Raw genomic sequence first — 23,878 nt, 5'->3', positions numbered from 1 at the left:
ACAAACTACAGTTGATAATAAATAATACAGGGTCAGTATGGTAGTTCTGCCTAGCAACAAGTGACCTCATAAACAGGTCGCAATGGTGCATCACTATTTCTTTCATTTGTTCATCTCGTGTAGGACTTCTTCACTGTTTCAGAGGAAGACATTTTGCATGCTATCCGCACAAAATGTTCTGCAAACATTCCGCCAGGAGGGAAAAAAAGACATTGTGCTTCAACACATCGAACCTTATCAGCCACCTGAAAACCTAGCATTGTTATGATGTTTTAAAAGCCTAAATAAAAGCTTTCCCGAAGCCATCCAAAAAGAAAGACGTGCACAAACTACAGTTGATAATAAATAATACAGGGTCAGTATGGTAGTTCTGCCTAGCAACAAGTGACCTCATAAACAGGTCGCAATGGCGCATCACAGCTTCTTTCATTTGTTCATCTCATATAGGACTTCTTCACTGTTTCAGAGGAAGACATTTTGCATGCTATCCGCACAAAATGTTCTGCAAACATTCCGCCAGAAGGGAAAAAAAGACATTGCGCGTCAACACATCGAACCTTATCAGCCACCTGAAAACTTAGCATTGCTACGATGTTTTTTTTTAAGCCTAAAAAAAAAAAAAAAATGTCCCAAAGCCATCCAAAAGGAAAGGCGTGCACAAACTACAGTTGATAATAAATAATACAGGGTCAGTATGGTAGTTCTGCCTAGCAACAAGTGACCTCATAAACAGGTCGCAATGGCGCATCACTGTTTCTTTCATTTTTTCATCACATGTAGGACTTCTTTACGGTTTCAGAGGAAGACATGTTGCATGCTATTCTCACAAAATGTTCTGCAAACATTCCGCCAGAAGGGAAAAAAACATTGCGCTTCAACACATCGAACCTTATCAGCCACCTGAAAACTTAGCATTGCTACCATGTTTTTTTTAAAGCCTAAAAAAATAAAAATGTCCCAAAGCCATCCGAAAAGAAAGGTGTGCACAAACTACAGTTGATAATAAATAATACAGGGTCAGTATGGTAGTTCTGCCTAGCAACAAGTGACCTCATAAACAAGTCGCATTGGTGCATCACTGTTTCTTTCATTTGTTCATCTCATGTAGGACTTCTTCACTGTTGCAGAGGAAGACATTTTGCATGCTATCCGCACAAAATGTTCTGCAAACATTCCGCCAGAAGGGAAAAAAAGACATTGCGCTTCAACACATCGAACCTTATCAGCCACCTGAAAACTTAGCATTGCTACGATGTTTTTTTAAAGCCAAAAAAAATGTCCCAAAGCCATCCGAAAAGAAAGGTGTGCGCAAACTACAGTTGATAATACATTATAAAGGGTCAGTATGGTAGTTCTGCCTAGCAACAAGTGACCTCATAAACTAGTAGCAATGGTGCATCACTGTTTCTTTCATTTTTTCATCACATGTAGGACTTCTTTACGGTTTCAGAGGAAGACATGTTGCATGCTATTCTCACAAAATGTTCTGCAAACATTCCGCCAGAAGGGAAAAAAACATTGCACTTCAACACATCGAACCTTATCAGCCACCTGAAACCCCAGCATTGCTACTACGATGTTTTAAAAGCCTAAAAAAAAAGCTATCCCAAAGCCATCCGAAAAGAAAGGTGTGCACAAACTACAGTTGATAATAAATAATACAGGGTCAGTATGGTAGTTCTGCCTAGCAACAAGTGACCTCATAAACAGTTCGCATTGGTGCATCACTATTTCTTTCATTTGTTCATCTCGTGCAAGACTTCTTCACTATTGCAGAGGAATACTTTTTGTGTGCTATTCGCACAAAACGTTCTGCAAACATTCCGCCAGAAGGGAAAAAAAGACATTGCGCTTCAACACATCGAACCTTATCAGCCACCTGAAAACTTAGCATTGCTACGATATTTTTTTTAAAGCCAAAAAAAAAAAACTGTCCCAAAGCCATCCGAAAAGAAAGGCGTGCACAAACTACAGTTGATAATAAATAATACCGGGTCACTATGGTAGTTCTGCCTAGCAACAAGTGACCTCATAAACTGGTCGCAATGGTGCATCACAGTTTCTTTCATTTGTTCATCTCATGTAGGACTTCTTCACTGTTTCAGAGGAAGACATTTTGCATGCTATCCGCACAAAATGTTCTGCAAACATTCCGCCAGAAGGGAAAAAAAGACAATGCGCTTCAACACATCGAACCTTATCAGCCACCTGAAACCCCAGCATTGCTACTACGATGTTTTAAAAGCCTAAAAAAAAACTATCCCAAAGCCATCCGAAAAGAAAGGTGTGCACAAACTACAGTTGATAATAAATAATACAGGGTCACTATGGTAGTTCTGCCTAGCAACAAGTGACCTCATAAACAGGTAGCAATAGTGCATCACTGTTTCTTTCATTTGTTCATCTCATGTAGGACTTCTTCACTGTTTCAGAGGAAGACATTTTGCATGCTATCCGCACAAAATGTTCTGCAAACATTCCGCCAGAAGGGAAAAAAAGACATTGCGTTTCAACACATCGAACCTTATCAGCCACCTGAAAACTTAGCACTGCTACGATATTTTTTTTAAAGCCTTAAAAAAAAAAAAACTGTCCCAAAGCCATCCAAAAAGAAAGGCGTGCACAAACTACAGTTGATAATAAATAATACAGGGTCAGTATGGTAGTTCTGCCTAGCAACAAGTGACCTCATAAACAGGTAGCATTGGTGCATCACAGCTTCTTTCATTTGTTCATCTCGTGTAGGACTTCTTCACTGTTTCAGAGGAAGACATTTTGCATGCTATCCGCACAAAATGTTCTGCAAACATTCCGCCAGAAGGGAAAAAAAGATATTGCGCTTCAACACATCGAACTTTATCAGCCACCTGAAAACTTAGCATTGCTATGATGTTTTTTTTAAAGCCTAAAAAAATTAAAAAAAACTGTCCCAAAGCCATCCGAAAAGAAAGGTGTGCACAAACTACAGTTGATAATAAATTATAAAGGGTCAGTATGGTAGTTCTGCCTAGCAACAAGTGACCTCATAAACAGGTCGCAATGGCGCATCACTGTTTCTTTCATTTCTTCATCTCGTGTAAGACTTCTTCACTGTTGCAGAGGAAGACATTTTGCATGCTATCCGCACAAAATGTTCTGCAAACATTCCGCCAGAAGGGAAAAAAAGACATTGCGCTTCAACACATCGAACCTTATCAGCCACCTGAAAACTTAGCACTGCTACGATATTTTTTTTAAAGCCTAAAAAAAAAAAAACTGTCCTAAAGCCATCCAAAAGGAAAGATGTGCACAAACTACAGTTGATAATAAATAATACAGGGTCAGTATGGTAGTTCTGCCTAGCAACAAGTGACCTCATAAACAGGTCGTATTGGTGCATCACAGTTTCTTTCATTTGTTCATCTCGTGTAAGACGTCTTCCCTATTGCATAGGAATACTTTTTGTGTGCTATTCGCACAAAATGTTCTGCAAACATTCCGCCAGAAGGGAAAAAAGGACATTGCGCTTCAACACATCGAACCTTATCAGCCACCTGAAAACTTAGCATTGCTACGATGTTTTTTTAAAGCCTAAAAAAATGTTTTTTCCCAAAGCCATCCGAAAAGAAAGGTGTGCACAAACTACAGTTGATAATAAATAATACCGGGTCACTATGGTAGTTCTGCCTAGCAACAAGTGACCTCATAAACACGTCGCAATGGCGCATCACAGCTTCTTTCATTTGTTCATCTCATATAGGACTTATTCACTGTTTCAGAGGAAGACATTTTGCATGCTATCCGCACAAAATGTTCTGCAAACATTCCGCCAGAAGGGAATAAAAGACATTGCGCTTCAACACATCGAACCTTATCAGCCACCTGAAACCCCAGCATTGCTACTACGATGTTTTAAAAGCCTAAAAAAAAACTATCCCAAAGCCATCCGAAAAGAAAGGTGTGCGCAAACTACAGTTGATAATAAATTATAAAGTGTCAGTATGGTAGTTCTGCCTAGCAACAAGTGACCTCATAAACAGGTAGCATTGGTGCATCACTGTTTCTTTCATTTGTTCATCTCATATAGGACTTCTTCACTGTTTCAGAGGAAGACATTTTGCATGCTATCCGCCCAAAATGTTCTGCAAACATTCTGCGAGAAGGGAAAAAACATTGCGCTTCAACACATTGAACCTTATCAGCCACCTGAAAACTTAGCACTGCTACGATATTTTTTTTAAAGCCTTAAAAAAAAAAACTGTCCCAAAGCCATCCGAAAAGAAAGGTGTGCACAAACTACAGTTGATAATAAATATTACAGGGTCACTATGGTAGTTCTGCCTAGCAACAAGTGACCTCACATACAGGTCGCAATGGCGCATCACTGTTTCTTTCATTTGTTCATCTCGTGTAGGACTTCTTTACGGTTTCAGAGGAAGACATTTTGCATGCTATCCGCACAAAATGTTCTGCAAACATTCCGCCAGAAGGGAAAAAAAGACATTGCGCTTCAACACATCGAACCTTATCAGCCACCTGAAAACTTAGCATTGCTACGATGTTTTTTTTAAAGCCTAAAAAAATAAAAAAATGTCCCAAAGCCATCCGAAAAGAAAGGTGTGCACAAACTACAGTTGATAATAAATATTACAGGGTCACTATGGTAGTTCTGCCTAGCAACAAGTGACCTCATAAACTGGTAGCATTGGTGCATCACTGTTTCTTTCATTTGTTCATCTCATGTAGGACTTCTTCACTGTTTCAGAGGAAGACATTTTGCATGCTATCCGCACAAAATGTTCCGCAAACATTCCGCCAGAAGGGAAAAAAAAACATTGCGCTTCAACACATCGAACCTTATCAGCCACCTGAAAACCTAGCATTGCTACAACGATGTTTAAAAGCCTAAAAAAAAAAGGCTATCCCAAAGCCATCCGAAAAGAAAGGCGTGCACAAACTACAGTTGATAATAAATAATACAGGGTCAGTATGGTAGTTCTGCCTAGCAACAAGTGACCTCATAAACAGGTCGCATTGGTGCATCACAGCTTCTTTCATTTGTTCATCTCGTGTAAGACTTCTTCACTATTGCTTTTTGTGTGCTATTCGCACAAAATGTTCTGCAAACATTCCGCCAGAAGGGAAAAAAAGACATTGTGCTTCAACACATCGAACCTTATCATCCACCTGAAAACTTAGCATTGCTACCATGTTTTTTTTAAAGCCTAAAAAAAAAAAAAAAATGTCCCAAAGCCATCCGAAAAGAAAGGTGTGCACAAACTACAGTTGATAATAAATAATACAGGGTCAGTATGGAAGTTCTGCCTAGCAACAAGTGACCTCATAAACAGGTCGCATTGGTGCATCACTATTTCTTTCATTTGTTCATCTCGTGTAGGACTTCTTCACTGTTTCAGAGGAATACTTTTTGCATGCTATTTCCACAAAATGTTCTGCAAACATTGCGCGAGAAGCGAGAAGGGAAAAACGACATTGCGCTTCAACACATCAAACCTTATCAGCCACCACAAAATGTTCTGCCAGCATTGTTAGGACAATAAATTCCAAGCCTAAGACAAAAAAAAAGCCATTGGAAAGACGCTGTGCACAAACTACAGTTAAAACTACATTTAAAAAATAATACAAGGTCAGTATGGTAGTTCTGCCTAGCAACAAGTGACCTCATAAACAGGTCGCATTGGTGTATCACTATTTATTTCATTTGTTCATCTTGTGTAAGACTTCTTCACTGTTTCAGAGGAAGACATTTTGCATGCTATCCGCACAAAATGTTCTGCAAACATTCCGCCAGAAGGGAAAAAAAGACATTGCGCATCAACACATCGAACCTTATCAGCCACCTGAAAACTTAGCATTGCTACGATGTTTTTTTTTAAAGCCTAAAAAAATAAAAAAATGTCCCAAAGCCATCCGAAAAGTAAGGTGTGCACAAACTACAGTTGATAATAAATAATACAGGGTCAGTATGGAAGTTCTGCCTAGCAACAAGTGACCTCATAAACAGGTCGCAATGGCGCATTACAGTTTCTTTCATTTGTTCATCTCCGGTAAGACTTCTTCACTATTGCAGAGGAATACTTTTTGTGTGCTATTCGCACAAAATGTTCCGCAAACATTCCGCCAGAAGGGAAAAAAAGACATTGTGCTTCAACACATCGAACCTTATCAGCCACCTGAAAACTTAGCATTGCTACGATGTTTTTTTAAAGCCAAAAAAAATGTCCCAAAGCCATCCGAAAAGAAAGGTGTGCGCAAACTACAGTTGATAACACATTATACAGGGTCAGTATGGTAGTTCTGCCTAGCAACAAGTGACCTCATAAACAGGTCGCAATGGCACATCACAGTTTCTTTCATTTGTTCATCTCATGTAGGACTTCTTCACTGTTTCAGAGGAAGACATTTTGCATGCTATCCGCACAAAATGTTCTGCAAACATTCCGCCAGAAGGGAAAAAAAGACATTGCGCTTCAACACATCGAACCTTATCCGCCACCTGAAAACCTAGCATTGTTATGATGTTTTAAAAGCCTAAATAAAAGCTTTCCCGAAGCCATCCAAAAAGAAAGACGTGCACAAACTACAGTTGATAAAAAATAATACAGGGGAATATGGCAGTTCTGCCTAGCAACAAGTGACCTCATAAACAGGTAGCAATGGCGCATCACTGTTTCTTTCATTTTTTCATCTTGTGTAAGACTTCTTCACTGTTGCAGAGGAAGACATTTTGCATGCTATCCGCACAAAATGTTCTGCAAACATTCCGCCAGAAGGGAAAAAAAGACATTGCGTTTCAACACATCGAACCTTATCAGCCACCTGAAAACTTAGCATTGCTACGATGTTTTTTTTAAAGCCTAAAAAAATAAAAATGTCCCAAAGCCATCCGAAAAGAAAGGCGTGCACAAACTACAGTTGATAATAAATAATACAGGGTCAATATGGCAGTTCTGCCTAGCAACAAGTGACCTCATAAACAGGAACCAATGGTGCATCACTGTTTCTTTCATTTTTTCATCACATGTAGGACTTCTTCACTGTTTCAGAGGAATACTTTTTGCATGATATTTGCACAAAATGTTCAGCAAACATTCCGCGAGAAGGGAAAAAAACATTGCGCTTCAACACATCGAACCTTATCAGCCACCTGAAAACTTAGCACTGCTACGATATTTTTTTTTAAAGCCTAAAAAAAAAAAAAAATGTCCCAAAGCCATCCGAAAAGAAAGGCGTGCACAAACTACAGTTGATAATAAATAATACAGGGTCAGTATGGCAGTTCTGCCTAGCAACAAGTGACCTCATAAACAGGTCGCATTGGTGCATCACTATTTCTTTCATTTGTTCATCTCGTGTAAGACTTCTTCACTATTGCAGAGGAATACTTTTTGCATGCTATCCGCACAAAATGTTCTGCAAACATTCCGCCAGAAGGGAAAAAAAGACATTGCACTTTAACACATCGAACCTTATCAGCTGCCTGAAAACCTAGCATTGCTACTACGATGTTTTAAAAGCCTAAAAAAAAAGCTATCCCAAAGCCATCCAAAAAGAAAGGCGTGCACAAACTACAGTTGATAATAAATTATAAAGTGCCAGTATGGTAGTTCTGCCTAGCAACAAGTGACCTCATAAACAGGTCGCATTGGTGCATCACTGTTTCTTTCATTTGTTCATCTCGTGTAAGACTTCTTCACTATTGCAGAGGAAGACATTTTGCATGCTATCCGCACAAAATGTTCTGTAAACATTCCGCGGGAAGGGAAAAAAACATTGCTCTTCAACACATCGAACCTTATCAGCCACCTGAAAACTTAGCATGCTACGATGTTTTTTTTAAAGCCCAAAAAAATAAAAAATATCCCAAAGCCATCCGAAAAGAAAGGCGTGCACAAACTACAGTTGATAATAAATAATACAGGGTCAGTATGGCAGTTCTGCCTAGCAACAAGTGACCTCATAAACAGGAACCAATGGCGCATCACAGCTTCTTTCATTTGTTCATCTCATATAGGACTTCTTCACTGTTTCAGAGGAAGACATGTTGCATGCTATTCGCACAAAATGTTCTGCAAACATTCCGCCAGGAGGGAAAAAAAGACATTGCGCTTCAACACATCGAACCTTATCAGCCACCTGAAAACTTAGCATTGCTACGATGTTTTTTTTAAAGCCTAAAAAAAAAAAAATTGTCCCAAAGCCATCCAAAAAGAAAGGTGTGCACAAACTACAGTTGATAATAAATTATAAAGTGCCAGTATGGTAGTTCTGCCTAGCAACAAGTGACCTCATAAACAGGTCTCATTGGTGCATCACTGTTTCTTTCATTTGTTCATCTCATGTAGGACTTCTTCACTGTTTCAGAGGAAGACATGTTGCATGCTATTCGCACAAAATGTTCTGCAAACATTCCGCCAGAAGGGAAAAAAAGACATTGCGCTTCAACACATCGAACCTTATCAACCACCTGAAAACTTAGCACAGCTACGATGTTTTTTTTAAAGCCTAAAAAAAAAAAAACTGTCCTAAAGCCATCCAAAAGGAAAGGTGTGCACAAACTACAGTTGATAATAAATAATACAGGGTCAGTATGGTAGTTCTGCCTAGCAACAAGTGACCTCATAAACAGGTCGCAATGGCGCATCACTGTTTCTTTCATTTTTTCATCACATGTAGGACTTCTTTACGGTTTCAGAGGAAGACATGTTGCATGCTATTCTCACAAAATGTTCTGCAAACATTCCGCCAGAAGGGAAAAAAAGACATTGCGCTTCAACGCATCGAACCTTATCAGCCACCTGAAAACTTAGCATTGCTACGATATTTTTTTTAAAGCCTTAAAAAAACAAAAACTGTCCCAAAGCCATCCAAAAAGAAAGGCGTGCACAAACTACAGTTGATAATAAATAATACAGGGTCAGTATGGTAGTTCTGCCTAGCAACAAGTGACCTCATAAACAGGAACCAATGGTGCATCACTGTTTCTTTCATTTTTTTCATCACATGTAGGACTTCTTTACGTTTTCAGAGGAAGACATTTTGCATGATATTTGCACAAAATGTTCTGCAAACATTGCGCGAGAAGCGAGAAGGGAAAAAAGACATTGCGCTTCAACACATCAAACCTTATCAGCCACCACAAAATTATCAGCCACCACAAAATGTTCTGCCAGCATTGTTAGGACAATAAATTCCAAGCCTAAGACAAAAAAAGCCATTGGAAAGACGCTGTGCACAAACTACAGTTAAAACTACATTTAAAAAATAATACAAGGTCAGTATTACAGTTCTGCCTAGCAACAAGTGACCTCATAAACAGGTCGCATTGGTGTATCACTATTTATTTCATTTGTTCATCTTGTGTAAGACTTCTTCACTGTTTCAGAGGAAGACATGTTGCATGCTATCCGCACAAAATGTTCCGCAAACATTCCGCCAGAAGGGAAAAAAGGACATTATGCTTCAACACATCGAACCTTATCAGCCACCTGAAAACTTAGCATTGCTACGATGTTTTTTTTAAAGCCTAAAAAAATGTTTTTTCCCAAAGCCATCCGAAAAGAAAGGTGTGCACAAACTACAGTTGATAATAAATAATACAGGGTCAATATGGAAGTTCTGCCTAGCAACAAGTGACCTCATAAACAGGTCGCATTGGTGCATCACAGTTTCTTTCATTTGTTCATCTCGTGTAAGACTTCTTCACTATTGCAGAGGAATACTTTTTGTGTGCTATTCGCACAAAATGTTCTGCAAACATTCCGCCAGAAGGGAAAAAAAGACACATCGAACCTTATCAGCCACCTGAAAACCTAGCATTTCTACTACGATGTTTTAAAAGCCTAAAAAAATGAGCAATCCCAAAGCCATCCAAAAAGAAAGGCGTGCACAAACTACAGTTGATAATAAATAATACAGGGTCAATATGGCAGTTCTGCCTAGCAACAAGTGACCTCATAAACAGGTCGCAATGGCGCATCACTGTTTCTTTCATTTTTTCATCTCGTGTAAGACTTCTTCACTGTTTCAGAGGAAGACATTTTGCATGCTATCCGCACAAAATGTTCTGCAAACATTCCGCCAGAAGGGAAAAAAAGACATTGCGCTTCAACACATCAAACCTTATCAGCCACCTGAAAACTTAGCATTGCTTCGATGTTTTTTTTAAAGCCAAAAAAAATGTCCCAAAGCCATCCGAAAAGATAGGTGTGCGCAAACTACAGTTGATAATACATTAGGGGAAAAAAAACATTGCGCTTTAACACATCGAACCTTATCAGCCACCTGAAAACCTAGCATTGTTATGATGTTTTAAAAGCCTAAATAAAAGCTTTCCCGAAGCCATCCAAAAAGAAAGACGTGCACAAACTACAGTTGATAATAAATAATACAGGGTCAATATGGCAGTTCTGCCTAGCAACAAGTGATCTCATAAACAGGAACCAATGGTGCATCACTGTTTCTTTCATTTTTTCATCACATGTAGGACTTCTTTACGGTTTCAGAGGAAGACATTTTGCATGCTATCCGCACAAAATGTTCCGCAAACATTCCGCCAGAAGGGAAAAAAAGACATTGCGCTTCAACACATCGAACCTTATCAGCCACCTGAAAACTTAGCATTGCTACCATGTTTTTTTTAAAGCCTAAAAAAAAAAAACTGTCCCAAAGCCATCCGAAAAGAAAGGCGTGCACAAACTACAGTTGATAATAAATAATACAGGGTCAATATGGCAGTTCTGCCTAGCAACAAGTGACCTCATAAACAGGAACCAATGGTGCATCACTGTTTCTTTCATTTTTTCATCACATGTAGGACTTCTTTACAGTTTCAGAGGAAGACATTTTGCATGATATTTGCACAAAATGTTCTGCAAACATTGCGCGAGAAGCGAGAAGGGAAAAAAGACATTGCGCTTCAACACATCAAACCTTATCAGCCACCACAAAATTATCAGCCACCACAAAATGTTCTGCTAGCATTGTTAGGACAATAAACTCCAAGCCTAAGACAAAAAAAAAGCCATTGGAAAGACGCTGTGCACAAACTACAGTTAAAACTACATTTAAAAAATAATACAAGGTCCGTATTACAGTTCTGCCTAGCAACAAGTGACCTCATAAACAGGTAGCAATAGTGCATCACTGTTTCTTTCATTTGTTCATCTCGTGTAGGATTTCTTCACTGTTGCAGAGGAAGACATTTTGCATGCTATTCTCACAAAATGTTCTGCAAACATTCCGCCAGAAGGGAAAAAAACATTGCGCTTCAACACATCGAACCTTATCAGCCACCTGAAACCCCAGCATTGCTACAACGATGTTTTAAAAGCCTTGAAAAAAAAAATCTATCCCAAAACCATCCGAAAAGAAAGGCGTGCACAAACTACAGTTGATAATAAATAATACAGGGTCAATATGGCAGTTCTGCCTAGCAACAAGTGACCTCATAAACAGGTCTCATTGGTGCATCACTATTTATTTCATTTGTTCATCTTGTGTAGGACTTCTTCACTGTTTCAGAGGAAGACATTTTGCATGCTATCCGCACAAAATGTTCTGCAAACATTCCGCCAGAAGGGAAAAAAAGACATTCCGCTTCAACACATCGAACCTTATCAGCCACCTGAAAACATAGCACTGCTACGATATTTTTTTTAAAGGATACAAAAAAACAAAATGTCCCAAAGCCATCCGAAAAGAAAGGCGTGCACAAACTACAGTTGATAATAAATAATACAGGGTCAGTATGGCAGTTCTGCCTAGCAACAAGTGACCTCATAAACAGGTCGCATTGGTGCATCACTATTTCTTTCATTTGTTCATCTCGTGTAGGACTTCTTCACTGTTTCAGAGGAAGACATTTTGCATGCTAGCCGCAAAAATGTTCTGCAAACATTCCGCCAGAAGGGAAAAAAAGACATTGCGCTTCAACACATCGAACCTTATCAGCCACCTGAAAACTTAGCATTGCTACGATGTTTTTTTTAAAGCCTAAAAAAATAAAAATGTCCCAAAGCCATCCGAAAAGAAAGGTGTGCACAAACTACAGTTGATAATAAATTATAAAGGGTCAGTATGGTAGTTCTGCCTAGCAACAAGTGACCTCATAAACAGGTCGCAATGGTGCGTCACTGTTTCTTTCATTTTTTCATCACATGTAGGACTTCTTCACTGTTTCAGAGGAAGACATGTTGCATGCTATTCTCACAAAATGTTCTGCAAACATTCCGCCAGAAGGGAAAAAAAGACATTGCGCTTCAACACATCGAACCTTATCAGCCACCTGAAAACTTAGCATTGCTACCATGTTTTTTTTAAAGCCTAAAAAAATAAAAATGTCCCAAAGCCATCCGAAAAGAAAGGCGTGCACAAACTACAGTTGATAATAAATAATACAGGGTCAGTATGGTAGTTCTGCCTAGCAACAAGTGACCTCATAAACAGGTCTCATTGGTGCATCACTATTTATTTCATTTGTTCATCTTGTGTAGGACTTCTTCACTGTTTCAGAGGAAGACATTTTGCATGCTATCCGCACAAAATGTTCTGCAAACATTCCGCCAGAAGGGGAAAAAAGACATTCCGCTTCAACACATCGAACCTTATCAGCCACCTGAAAACATAGCACTGCTACGATATTTTTTTTAAAGGATACAAAAAAATAAACTGTCCCAAAGCCATCCGAAAAGAAAGGCGTGCACAAACTACAGTTGATAATAAATAATACAGGGTCAGTATGGTAGTTCTGCCTAGCAACAAGTGACCTCATAAACAGGTCTCATTGGTGCATCACTATTTCTTTCATTTGTTCATCTCGTGTAGGACTTCTTCACTGTTTCAGAGGAAGACATTTTGCATGCTATCCGCACAAAATGTTCTGCAAACATTCCGCCAGAAGGGAAAAAAAGACATTGCGCTTCAACACATCGAACCTTATCAGCCACCTGAAAACTTAGCATCGCTACAATATTTTTTTTTTAAAGCCTAAAAAAAAAAAAATGTCCCAAAGCCATCCGAAAAGAAAGGCGTGCACAAACTACAGTTGATAATAAATATTACAGGGTCACTATGGTAGTTCTGCCTAGCAACAAGCGACCTCATAAACAGGTCGTATTGGTACATCACTATTTCTTTCATTTGTTCATTTCATGTAGGACTTCTTCACTGTTTCAGAGGAAGACATTTTGCATGCTATCCGCACAAAATGTTCTGCAAACATTCCGCCAGAAGGGAAAAAAAGACATTGCGCTTCAACACATCGAACCTTATCAGCCACCTGAAAACCTAGCATTGTTATGATGTTTTAAAAGCCTAAATAAAAGCTTTCCCGAAGCCATCCAAAAAGAAAGACGTGCACAAACTACAGTTGATAATAAATAATACAGGGTCAGTATGGTAGTTCTGCCTAGCAACAAGTGACCTCATAAATTAGTAGCAATGGTGCATCACTGTTTCTTTCATTTTTTCATCACATGTAGGGCTTCTTTACGGTTTCAAAGGAAGACATTTTGCATGCTATCCGCACAAAATGTTCTGCAAACATTCCGCCAGAAGGGAAAAAAACATTGCGCTTCAACACATCAAACCTTATCAGCCACCTGAAAACTTAGCATTGCTACGATGTTTTTTTTAAAGCCTAAAAAAAAAAAAGCTGCCCCAAAGCCATCCAAAAGGAAAGGCGTGCACAAACTACAGTTGATAATAAATAATACAGGGTCAGTATGGTAGTTCTGCCTAGCAACAAGTGACCTCATAAACAGGTAGCAATGGTGCATCACAGTTTCTTTCATTTGTTCATCTCATATAGGACTTCTTCAATGTTTCAGAGAAGACATTTTGCATGCTATCCGCACAAAATGTTCTGCAAACATTCCGCCAGGAGGGAAAAAAAGACATTGCGCTTCAACACATCGAACCTTATCAGCCACCTGAAAACCTAGCATTGCTACAATGATGTTTTAAAAGCCTAAAAAAAAAAAGCTATCCCAAAGCCATCCAAAAAGAAAGGCGTGCACAAACTACAGTTGATAATAAATAATACAGGGTCAATATGGCAGTTCTGCCTAGCAACAAGTGATCTCATAAACAGGAACCAATGGTGCATCACTGTTTCTTTCATTTTTTCATCACATGTAGGACTTCTTAACGGTTTCAGAGGAAGACATTTTGCATGCTATCCGCACAAAATGTTCCGCAAACATTCCACCAGAAGGGAAAAAAAGACATTGCGCTTCAACACATCGAACCTTATCAGCCACCTGAAAACTTAGCATTGCTACCATGTTTTTTTTAAAGCCTAAAAAAAAAAAAATGTCCCAAAGCCATCCGAAAAGAAAGGCGTGCACAAACTACAGTTGATAATAAATTATAAAGGGTCAGTATGGTAGTTCTGCCTAGCAACAAGTGATCTCATAAACAGGAACCAATGGTGCATCACTGTTTCTTTCATTTTTTCATCACATGTAGGACTTCTTTACGGTTTCAGAGGAAGACACTTTGCATGCTATTCTCACAAAATGTTCTGCAAACATTCCGCCAGAAGGGAAAAAAACATTGCGCTTCAACACATCGAACCTTATCAGCCACCTGAAACCCCAGCATTGCTACTACGATGTTTTAAAAGCCTAAAAAAAAGCTATCCCAAAGCCATCCAAAAAGAAAGGCGTGCACAAACTACTGTTGATAATAAATTATAAAGTGTCAGTATGGTAGTTCTGCCTAGCAACAAGTGACCTCATAAACAGGTCGCAATGGTGCATCACTGTTTCTTTCATTTCTTCCTCGACAAACAGATGGACACCACACAAAACGCAGACAAAGGAGTCAGCCCGCCAGACCGTTTCATCACTCCTCTCGCCTCGTCGGCCGCGTGCGCCGAGATAAAAGATCGCTCTCGTGGCCGGCGCGGCGTGACCGTGGCGAGATTGCTTCACCGGGCTCCCAGGTGTTCTTACCAGCGAGTCGAACACCTTGAGTCCGTATCTCTGGGAGCTCTCGTCCAGGATGCCAAAAAGAGTGTCCAAGGTGTCCTGTAGGAACTGCCACAAAAAAGGAAGAAGAAAAGGCGTCGATCAAGCCAGCCATAATCAATCCCCGGCTGTGAGAACTGCGTCCTTACTTTGACAATCTCCGAGCCGTCGATCTCCTTCAGCTTGGAGAGGCTGTCGTTGATCCTCTCCGGGTGCGCTCGCCACTTCAACAGGTCCAGCATGTCGCCTGAGGAGAAGGAGTAAAAACTAAAAAAATAAAACATGTGTGAGGTGACAAGCCACAAAGTAACATCACCACTACTACGCCCCTCGGCGGGGAGCGGGAAACATCACCGCCGCCTTCAATTACGCCGCCCGAAGTGACGGGAATCCAAACAAAGGTTGACGTCTTTCACGTTAAGAGATAAGAAGGCATCTCCCCGCGTCCCTACGCATGAATAAAACATGGCTGCCGTGAAGTCTTTTCAATTCAGGTTAAAAACAAAAACGTCAAAAACCTGATTTTTGACAAAAGAACCCACAGTGTGCTTTTGTTAAAGCAACAGTACCGTATTTTCCGCACTATTAGCCGCACCTAAAAACCACAAATTTACTCAAAAGCTGACAGTGCGGCTTATAACCCGGTGCGCTTTATATATGGATTAATATTAAGATTCATTTTCATAAGGTTTCGGTCTCGCAACTACGGTAAACAGCCGCCATCTTTTTTCCCCGTAGAACAGGAAGTGCTTCTTCTTCTACGGCAAGCAACCGCCAAGGTAAGCACCCGCCCCCATAGAACAGGAAGCGCTTCTTCTTCTACTGTAAGCAACCACCCGCCCCCGTAGAAGAAGAAAAAGCGCGCGGATATTACGTTTCATTTCCTTTGTGTGTTTACATCTGTAAAGACCACAAAATGGCTCCTACTAAGCGACAGGTTTCCGGTTCATGAAAAGACGCAATCTCTCCATCCGCACACGGACTACTATTTCACAGCAACTGCCTAAAGACTTTCAAGAAAAGCTGGCTACTTATTGTAAAAACAAGATAGCTGAAAAAAAGATCCGGCCAGAGAACATTATCAACATGGACGAGGTTCCACTGACTTTTGATATTCCTGTGAACCGCACTGTGGATACAACGGGAGCACGTACGGTGAATATTCGCACCACAGGGAATGAGGAGTCGTCCTTCACTGTGGTTCTAGCTTGCCATGCTAATGGCCAGAAACTTCCACCCATGGTGATATTCAAAAGGAAGACCTTGCCAAAAGAGACCTTTCCAGCCGGCGTCATCATAAAAGCTAACTCGAAGGGATGGATGGATGAAGAAAAGATGAGCGAGTGGTTAAGGTAAGTTTACGCGAAGAGGCCGGGTGGCTTTTTTCACGCAGCTCCGTCCATGTTGATATACGACTCCATGCGCGCCCACATCACGCTGGTTTTTAATATATTATTAAAGTTTGACTGACCTATCTGACTGTTTTTTTGACATTCCTTTAGCGCAGTTAGATGCGGCTTATAACACGGGGCGTCTTATAGGTGGACAAAGTTTTGAAATATGCCGTTCATTGAAGGCGCGGCTTATAACCCAGGGCGGCTTATGGTGCGGAAAATACGGTAATTCATCACAAAATGTTGTGTTACATTGAGTTCAGCTCGCCCTGCGAGAGGACAAAAGCTGTCTTTGATCCTACCAAGCAGAAGGCGTGTAAAACTCCACTGTGTACGATGGGAAGCGACACGAAGGCGTCGGTTTCTTTCTTCTATCGTAATCCACAGGAAGGTTTTGTCTTGACCCGAGATCTACAAAGCGGAGAGGAAGCAGGGCCTGACTCCCCTCCAGGTACCTTTTCTTTGAACTGTTTAACGACCTTTTTTTTGTGATAAGGGCGATGGCTGTTTACGACCCCCCTCCCTTAGAAACAGCTGTTGCCATGTAATCAGGCAAAGTCCAAATAAAAGAGGAGGCGTACAATCTTTCGTCAGAATGTGGTGACCCAGATTCCGATCTAACTCATTCTCTTTCTATGCCACATCAATATGGAATGCACTCCCAACAGGTGTAAAAGAAAGGGCATCTCTATCCTCCTTCAAAACCGCACTAAAAGAACACCTCCAGGCAACTACAACCCTAAACTAACACCCTCCCTTCCACATAATACCTCTTCGGATTGTAAATAATCAAATGTAGACACTTTTTCTTATATTTTCTGATCCCTCTCTCTCTCTGTGTCCACTACTTGCTGTACATATCCTACCAAGTCAGTCCTACACTGTTTCAATGTCCATTTTTCTGATGATGCAATTGTTGATGACTGAAGTGCTGATACCAACCAAACCTATGTGAATAATTCAATGTATATACTCTGATGATTATCTTGTGTGATGACTGTATTATGATGTTAGTATATATTTGATAGTATATATCTGTATCATGAATCAATTTAAGTGGATAAATTAAGTGATAAGGGCAATGGCTGTTTACGACCCCCCGCCCTTAGAAACAGCTGTTGCCATGTAATCAGGCAAAGTCCAAATAAAAGAGGAGGCGTACAATCTTCCGTCAGAGCGTGGTGACCCAGATTCCGATCTAACAAAGGTCTTAACTCATTCCCTTTCCATGCCACATCAATATGGAATGCACTCCCAACAGGTGTAAAAGAAAGGGCATCTCTATCCTCCTTCAAAACCGCACTAAAAGGACACCTCCAGGCAACTACAACCCTAAACTAACACCCTCCCTTCCACATAATACCTCTTCGGATTGTAAATAATCAAATGTAAATAATCAAATGTAGACACTTTTTCTTATATTTTCTGATCCCTCTCTCTCTGTGTGTCCACTACTTGCTGTACATATCCTACCAAGTCAGTCCTACACTGTTTCAATGTCCATTTCTCTGATGATGCAATTGTTGATGACTGAAGTGCTGATACCAACCAAACCTACCCCCCCCCTCCCCATATCCCACACCCCGGATTGTAAATAATGTAAATAATGTGAATAATTCAATGTATATACTCTGATGATTATCTTGTGTGATGACTGTATTATGATGTTAGTATATATTTGATAGTATATATCTGTATCATGAATCAATTTAAGTGGATAAATTAAGTGATAAGGGCAATGGTTGTTTACGACCCCCCTCCCTTAGAAACAGCTGTTGCCATGTAATCAGGGAAAGTCCAAATAAAAGAGGAGGCGTACAATCTTTCGTCAGAGCGTGGTGACACTGTACAAGGGTACAGGTGTACGCGTTTCTCCTCAATTGAGCCACATTTAATTCTGTCTCTGTTTAATTCCTTGCTTCTTTGTCTGTTTAAAAGATGTCATCAGTGTTTGAACCTGACGGTAAGTAACAGTGACTTCCTTTTGACTTTCATCCAAAACGGCAGTTTAGGTTGATTTTGAACGTGCGCGCATACAACATGATACATCACAATTTCCCGTTCCTCTTTTCGACATGTTCGAAAAGGAGTAGGAAGAAGCAGAGCTTATTTTAATCCTACCCCTTTTCTTTTACATAACAGTTGCTAAAACTTTTGGTCACTCCCTGTTCTCAATTTATTCACAATATACTCCATAAGTAATCACAATACAAATAAATAAACAAATAATAATTGGTGAAGTAAGTTATATTTCATATGGTGAGATGAGTAGGATTATTTTGAGAATGAATGAATGGTACTTTTTCTTTGAACTGTTTTACGACCTTTTCTTTGAACTGTTTGTGATAAGGGCAATGGCTGTTTACGACCCCCCCGCCCTTAGAAACAGCTGTTGCCATGTAATCGGGCAAAGTCCAAATAAAAGAGGAGGCGCACAATCTTCCGTCAGAGCGTGGTGACCCAGATTCCGATCTAACAAAGGTCTTAACTCATTCTCTTTCCATGCCACATCAGTATGGAATGCACTCCCAACAGGCGTAAAAGAAAGGGCATCTCTATCCTCCTTCAAAACCGCACTAAAAGAACACCTCCAGGCAACTACAACCCTAAACTAACACCCTCCCTTCCACATAATACCTCTTCAGATTGTAAATAATCAAATGTAGACACTTTTTCTTATATTTTCTGATCTCTCTCTCTCTCTGTGTCCACTACTTGCTGTACATATCCTACCAAGTCAGTCCTACACTGTTTCAATGTCCATTTTTCTGATGATGCAATTGTTGATGACTGAAGTGCTGATACCAACCAAACCTATGTGAATAATTCAATGTATATACTCTGATGATTATCTTGTGTGATGACTGTATTATGATGTTAGTATATATTTGATAGTATATATCTGTATCATGAATCGATTTAAGTGGATAAATTAAGTGATAAGGGCAATGGTTGTTTACGACCCCCCTCCCTTAGAAACAGCTGTTGCCATGTAATCAGGCAAAGTCCAAATAAAAGAGGAGGCGTACAATCTTTCGTCAGAGCGTGGTGACCCAGATTCCGATCCAACAAAGGTCTTCACTCATTCTCTTTCTATGCCACATCAGTATGGAATGCACTCCCAACAGGCGTAAAAGAAAGGGCATCTCTATCCTCCTTCAAAACCGCACTAAAAGAACACCTCCAGGCAACTACAACCCTAAACTAACACCCTCCCTTCCACATAATACCTCTTCGGATTGTAAATAATCAAATGTAAATAATCAAATGTAGACACTTTTTCTTATATTTTCTGATCTCTCTCTCTCTCTCTCTGTCCACTACTTGCTGTACATATCCTACCAAGTCAGTCCTACACTGTTTCAATGTCCATTTCTCTGATGATGCAATTGTTGATGACTGAAGTGCTGATACCAACCAAACCTACCCCCCTCCCCCCCTTCCCTCCCCATATCCCACACCCCGGATTGTAAATAATGTGAATAATTCAATGTATATACCCTGATGATTATCTTGTGTGATGACTGTATTATGATGTTAGTATATATTTGATAGTATATATCTGTATCATGAATCAATTTAAGTGGATAAATTAAGTGATAAGGGCAACGGTTGTTTACGACCCCCCTCCCTTAGAAACAGCTGTTGCCATGTAATCGGGCAAAGTCCAAATAAAAGAGGAGGCGTACAATCTTTCGTCAGAGCGTGGTGACACTGTGCAAGGGTACAGGTGTACGCGTTTCTCCTCAATTGAGCCACATTTAATTTTGTCTCTGTTTAATTCCTTGCTTCTTTGTCTGTTTAATAGATGTCATCAGTGTTTGAACCTGACAGTAAGTAACAGTGACTTCCTTTTGACTTTCATCCAAAACGACAAAATTTGAGTTTGAGTTTATTTGGAACATGCGCGCATACAACATGATTCATCACAATTTCCAGTTTCTCTTTTCAACATGTTCGAAAAGGAGTAGGAAGAAGCAGAGCTTATTTTAATCCTACCCCTTTTCTTTTACATAACAGTTGCTAAAACTTTTGTTCACTTCCTGTTCTCAATTTATTCACAATATACTCCGTAAGTAATCACAATAAAAATAAATAAATAATAATTGGTGAAGTAAGTTATATTTCATATGATGAGATGAGTAAGATTATTTTGAGAATGAATGAATGCTACTTTTTCTTTGAACTGTTTTACGGCCTTTTCTTTGAACGGTTTGTGATAAGGGCAATGGTTGTTTACGACCCCTCTCCCTTAGAAACAGCTGTTGCCATGTAATCAGGCAAAGTCCAAATAAAAGAGGAGGCGTACAATCTTTCGTCAGAGCGTGGTGACACTGTACAAGGGTACAGGTGTACGCGTTTCTCCTCAACTGAGCCACATTTAATTCTGTCTCTGTTTAATTCCTTGCTTCTTTGTCTGTTTAAAAGATGTCATCAGTGTTTGAACCTGACAGTAAGTAACAGTGACTTCCTTTTGACTTTCATCCAAAACGGCAGTTTAGGTTGATTTTGAACGTGCGCGCATACAACATGATACATCACAATTTCCCGTTCTTCTTTTCGACATGTTCGAAAAGGAGTAGGAAAAAGCAGAGCTTATTTTAATCCTACCCCTTTTCTTTTACATAACAGTTGCTAAAACTTTTGTTCACTCCCTGTTCTCAATTTATTCACAATATACTCCATAAGTAATCACAATACAAATAAATAAATAAATAATAATTGGTGAAGTAAGTTATATTTCATATGGTGAGATGAGTAGGATTATTTTGAGAATGAATGAATGGTACTTTTTCTTTGAACTGTTTTAAGACCTTTTCTTTGAACGGTTTGTGATAAGGGCAATGGTTGTTTACGACCCCCCTCCCTTAGAAACAGCTGTTGCCATGTAATCAGGCAAAGTCCAAATAAAAGAGGAGGCGTACAATCTTTCGTCAGAGCGTGGTGACACTGTGCAAGGGTACAGGTGTACGCGTTTCTCCTCAACTGAGCCACATTTCATTCTGTCTCTGTTTAATTCCTTGCTTCTTTGTCTGTTTAATAGATGTCATCAGTGTTTGAACCTGACGGTAAGTAACAGTGACTTCCTTTTGACTTTCATCCAAAACGGCAGTTTGGGTTGATTTTGAACGTGCGCGCATACAACATGATACATCACAATTTCCCGTTCCTCTTTTCGACATGTTCGAAAAGGAGTAGGAAAAAGCAGAGCTTATTTTAATCCTACCCCTTTTCTTTTACATAACAGTTGCTAAAACTTTTGTTCACTTCCTGTTCTCAATTTATTCACAATATACTCCATAAGTAATCACAATAAAAATAAATAAATAAATAATAATTGGTGAAGTAAGTTATATTTCATATGGTGAGATGAGTAGGATTATTTTGAGAATGAATGAATGGTACTTTTTCTTTGAGCTGTTTTACGACCTTTTCTTTGAACGGTTTGTGATAAGGGCAATGGTTGTTTACGACCCCCCTCCCTTAGAAACAGCTGTTGCCATGTAATCAGGCAAAGTCCAAATAAAAGAGGAATCGTACAATCTTTCGTCAGAGCGTGGTGACACTGTACAAGAGTACAGGTGTACGCGTTTGTCCTCAATTGAGCCACATTTAATTCTGTCTCTGTTTAATTCCTTGCTTCTTTGTCTGTTTAAAAGATGTCATCAGTGTTTGAACCTGACGGTAAGTAACAGTGACTTCCTTTTGACTTTCATCCAAAACGACAAAAAAATAGTTTGAGTTTGAGTTTATTTGGAACATGCGTGCATACAACATGATTCATCACAATTTCCAGTTCCTCTTTTCGACTTGTTCGAAAAGGAGTAGGAAAAAGCAGAGCTTATTTTAATCCTACCCCTTTTCTTTTACATAACAGTTGCTAAAACTTTTGTTCACTTCCTGTTCTCAATTTATTCACAATATACTCCGTAAGTAATCACAATAAAAATAAATAAATAATAATTGGTGAAGTAAGTTATATTTCATATGATGAGATGAGTAAGATTATTTTGAGAATGAATGAATGGTACTTTTTCTTTGAGCTGTTTTACGACCTTTTCTTTGTACGGTTTGTGATAAGGGCAATGGTTGTTTACGACCCCCCTCCCTTAGAAACAGCTGTTGCCATATAATCAGGCAAAGTCCAAATAAAAGAGGAGGCGTACAATCTTTCGTCAGAGCGTGGTGACACTGTGCAAGGGTACAGGTGTACGCGTTTCTCCTCAATTGAGCCACATTTAATTCTGTCTCTGTTTAATTCCTTGCTTCTTTGTCTGTTTAATAGATGTCATCAGTGTTTGAACCTGACGGTAAGTAACAGTGACTTCCTTTTGACTTTCATCCAAAACGACAAAGAAATAGTTTGAGTTTATTTGGAACATGCGTGCATACAACATGATACATCACAATTTCCAGTTTCTCTTTTCAACATGTTCGACAAGGAGTAGGAAGAAGCAGGGCTTATTTTAATCCTACCCCTTTTCTTTTACATAACAGTTGCTACAACTTTTGTTCACTTCCTGTTCTCAATTTATTCACAATATACTCCGTAAGTAATCACAATAAAAATAAATAAATAAATACTAATTGGTGAAGTAAGTTATATTTCATATGGTGAGATGAGTAGGATTATTTTGAGAATGATTGAATGGTACTTTTTCTTTGAACTGTTTTACGACCTTTTCTTTGAACTGTTTGTGATAAGGGCGATGGCTGTTTACGACCCCCCGCCCTTAGAAACAGCTGTTGCCATGTAATCAGGCAAAGTCCAAACAAAAGAGGAGGCGTACAATCTTCCGTCAGAGCGTGGTGACCCAGATTCCGATCTAACAAAGGTCTTAACTCATTCTCTTTCTATGCCACATCAATATGGAATGCACTCCCAACTGGTGTAAAAGAAAGGGCATCTCTATCCTCCTTCAAAACCGCACTAAAAGAACACCTCCAGGCAACTACAACCCTAAACTAACACCCTCACTTCCACATAATACCTCTTCGGATTGTAAATAATCAAATGTAAATAATCAAATGTAGACACTTTTTCTTATATTTTCTGATCTCCCTCTCTCTCTGTGTCCACTACTTGCTGTACATATCCTACCAAGTCAGTCCTACACTGTTTCAATGTCCATTTCTCTGATGATGCAATTGTTGATGACTGAAGTGCTGATACCAACCAAACCTACCCCCCCGCCCCCCCTCCCCAGATCCCACCCCCCGGATTTTAAATAATGTAAATAATGTGAATAATTCAATGTACATACTCTGATGATTATCTTGTGTGATGACTGTATTATGATGTTAGTATATATTTGATAGTATAAATCTGTATCATGAATCAATTTAAGTGGATAAATTAAGTGATAAGGGCAATGGTTGTTTACGACCCCCCTCCCTTAGAAACAGCTGTTGCCATGTAATCAGGGAAAGTCCAAATAAAAGAGGAGGCGTACAATCTTTCGTCAGAGCGTGGTGACACTGTACAAGCGTACAGGTGTACGCATTTCTCCT

General features: G+C 39.5%; 1 protein-coding gene across 3 annotated transcripts in view; it reads right to left on the bottom strand.

Annotated features, from left to right (window-relative positions):
• The window catches only part of dock4b (dedicator of cytokinesis 4b), a 470,089-nt gene that overhangs the window by 183,892 nt on the left and 262,319 nt on the right, over window positions 1-23,878 (bottom strand). For all 3 annotated transcript variants that reach the window (XM_061961401.1, XM_061961402.1, XM_061961403.1), the window contains exons 18-19: window positions 15,122-15,219; window positions 14,958-15,041 (exon numbers count right to left, since the gene is read on the bottom strand). In XM_061961401.1, the coding sequence (XP_061817385.1) occupies window positions 14,958-15,041; window positions 15,122-15,219 (182 nt within the window). The remainder of the gene's footprint in view (window positions 1-14,957; window positions 15,042-15,121; window positions 15,220-23,878) is intronic.

The sequence above is a fragment of the Nerophis lumbriciformis genome, linkage group LG05 (assembly GCF_033978685.3).
Source record: "Nerophis lumbriciformis linkage group LG05, RoL_Nlum_v2.1, whole genome shotgun sequence".
Taxonomy (NCBI): domain Eukaryota; kingdom Metazoa; phylum Chordata; class Actinopteri; order Syngnathiformes; family Syngnathidae; genus Nerophis; species Nerophis lumbriciformis.
The sequence above is the reverse complement of the archived record's forward strand: the minus strand, read 5'-3'. Positions and strand labels throughout refer to the sequence as shown.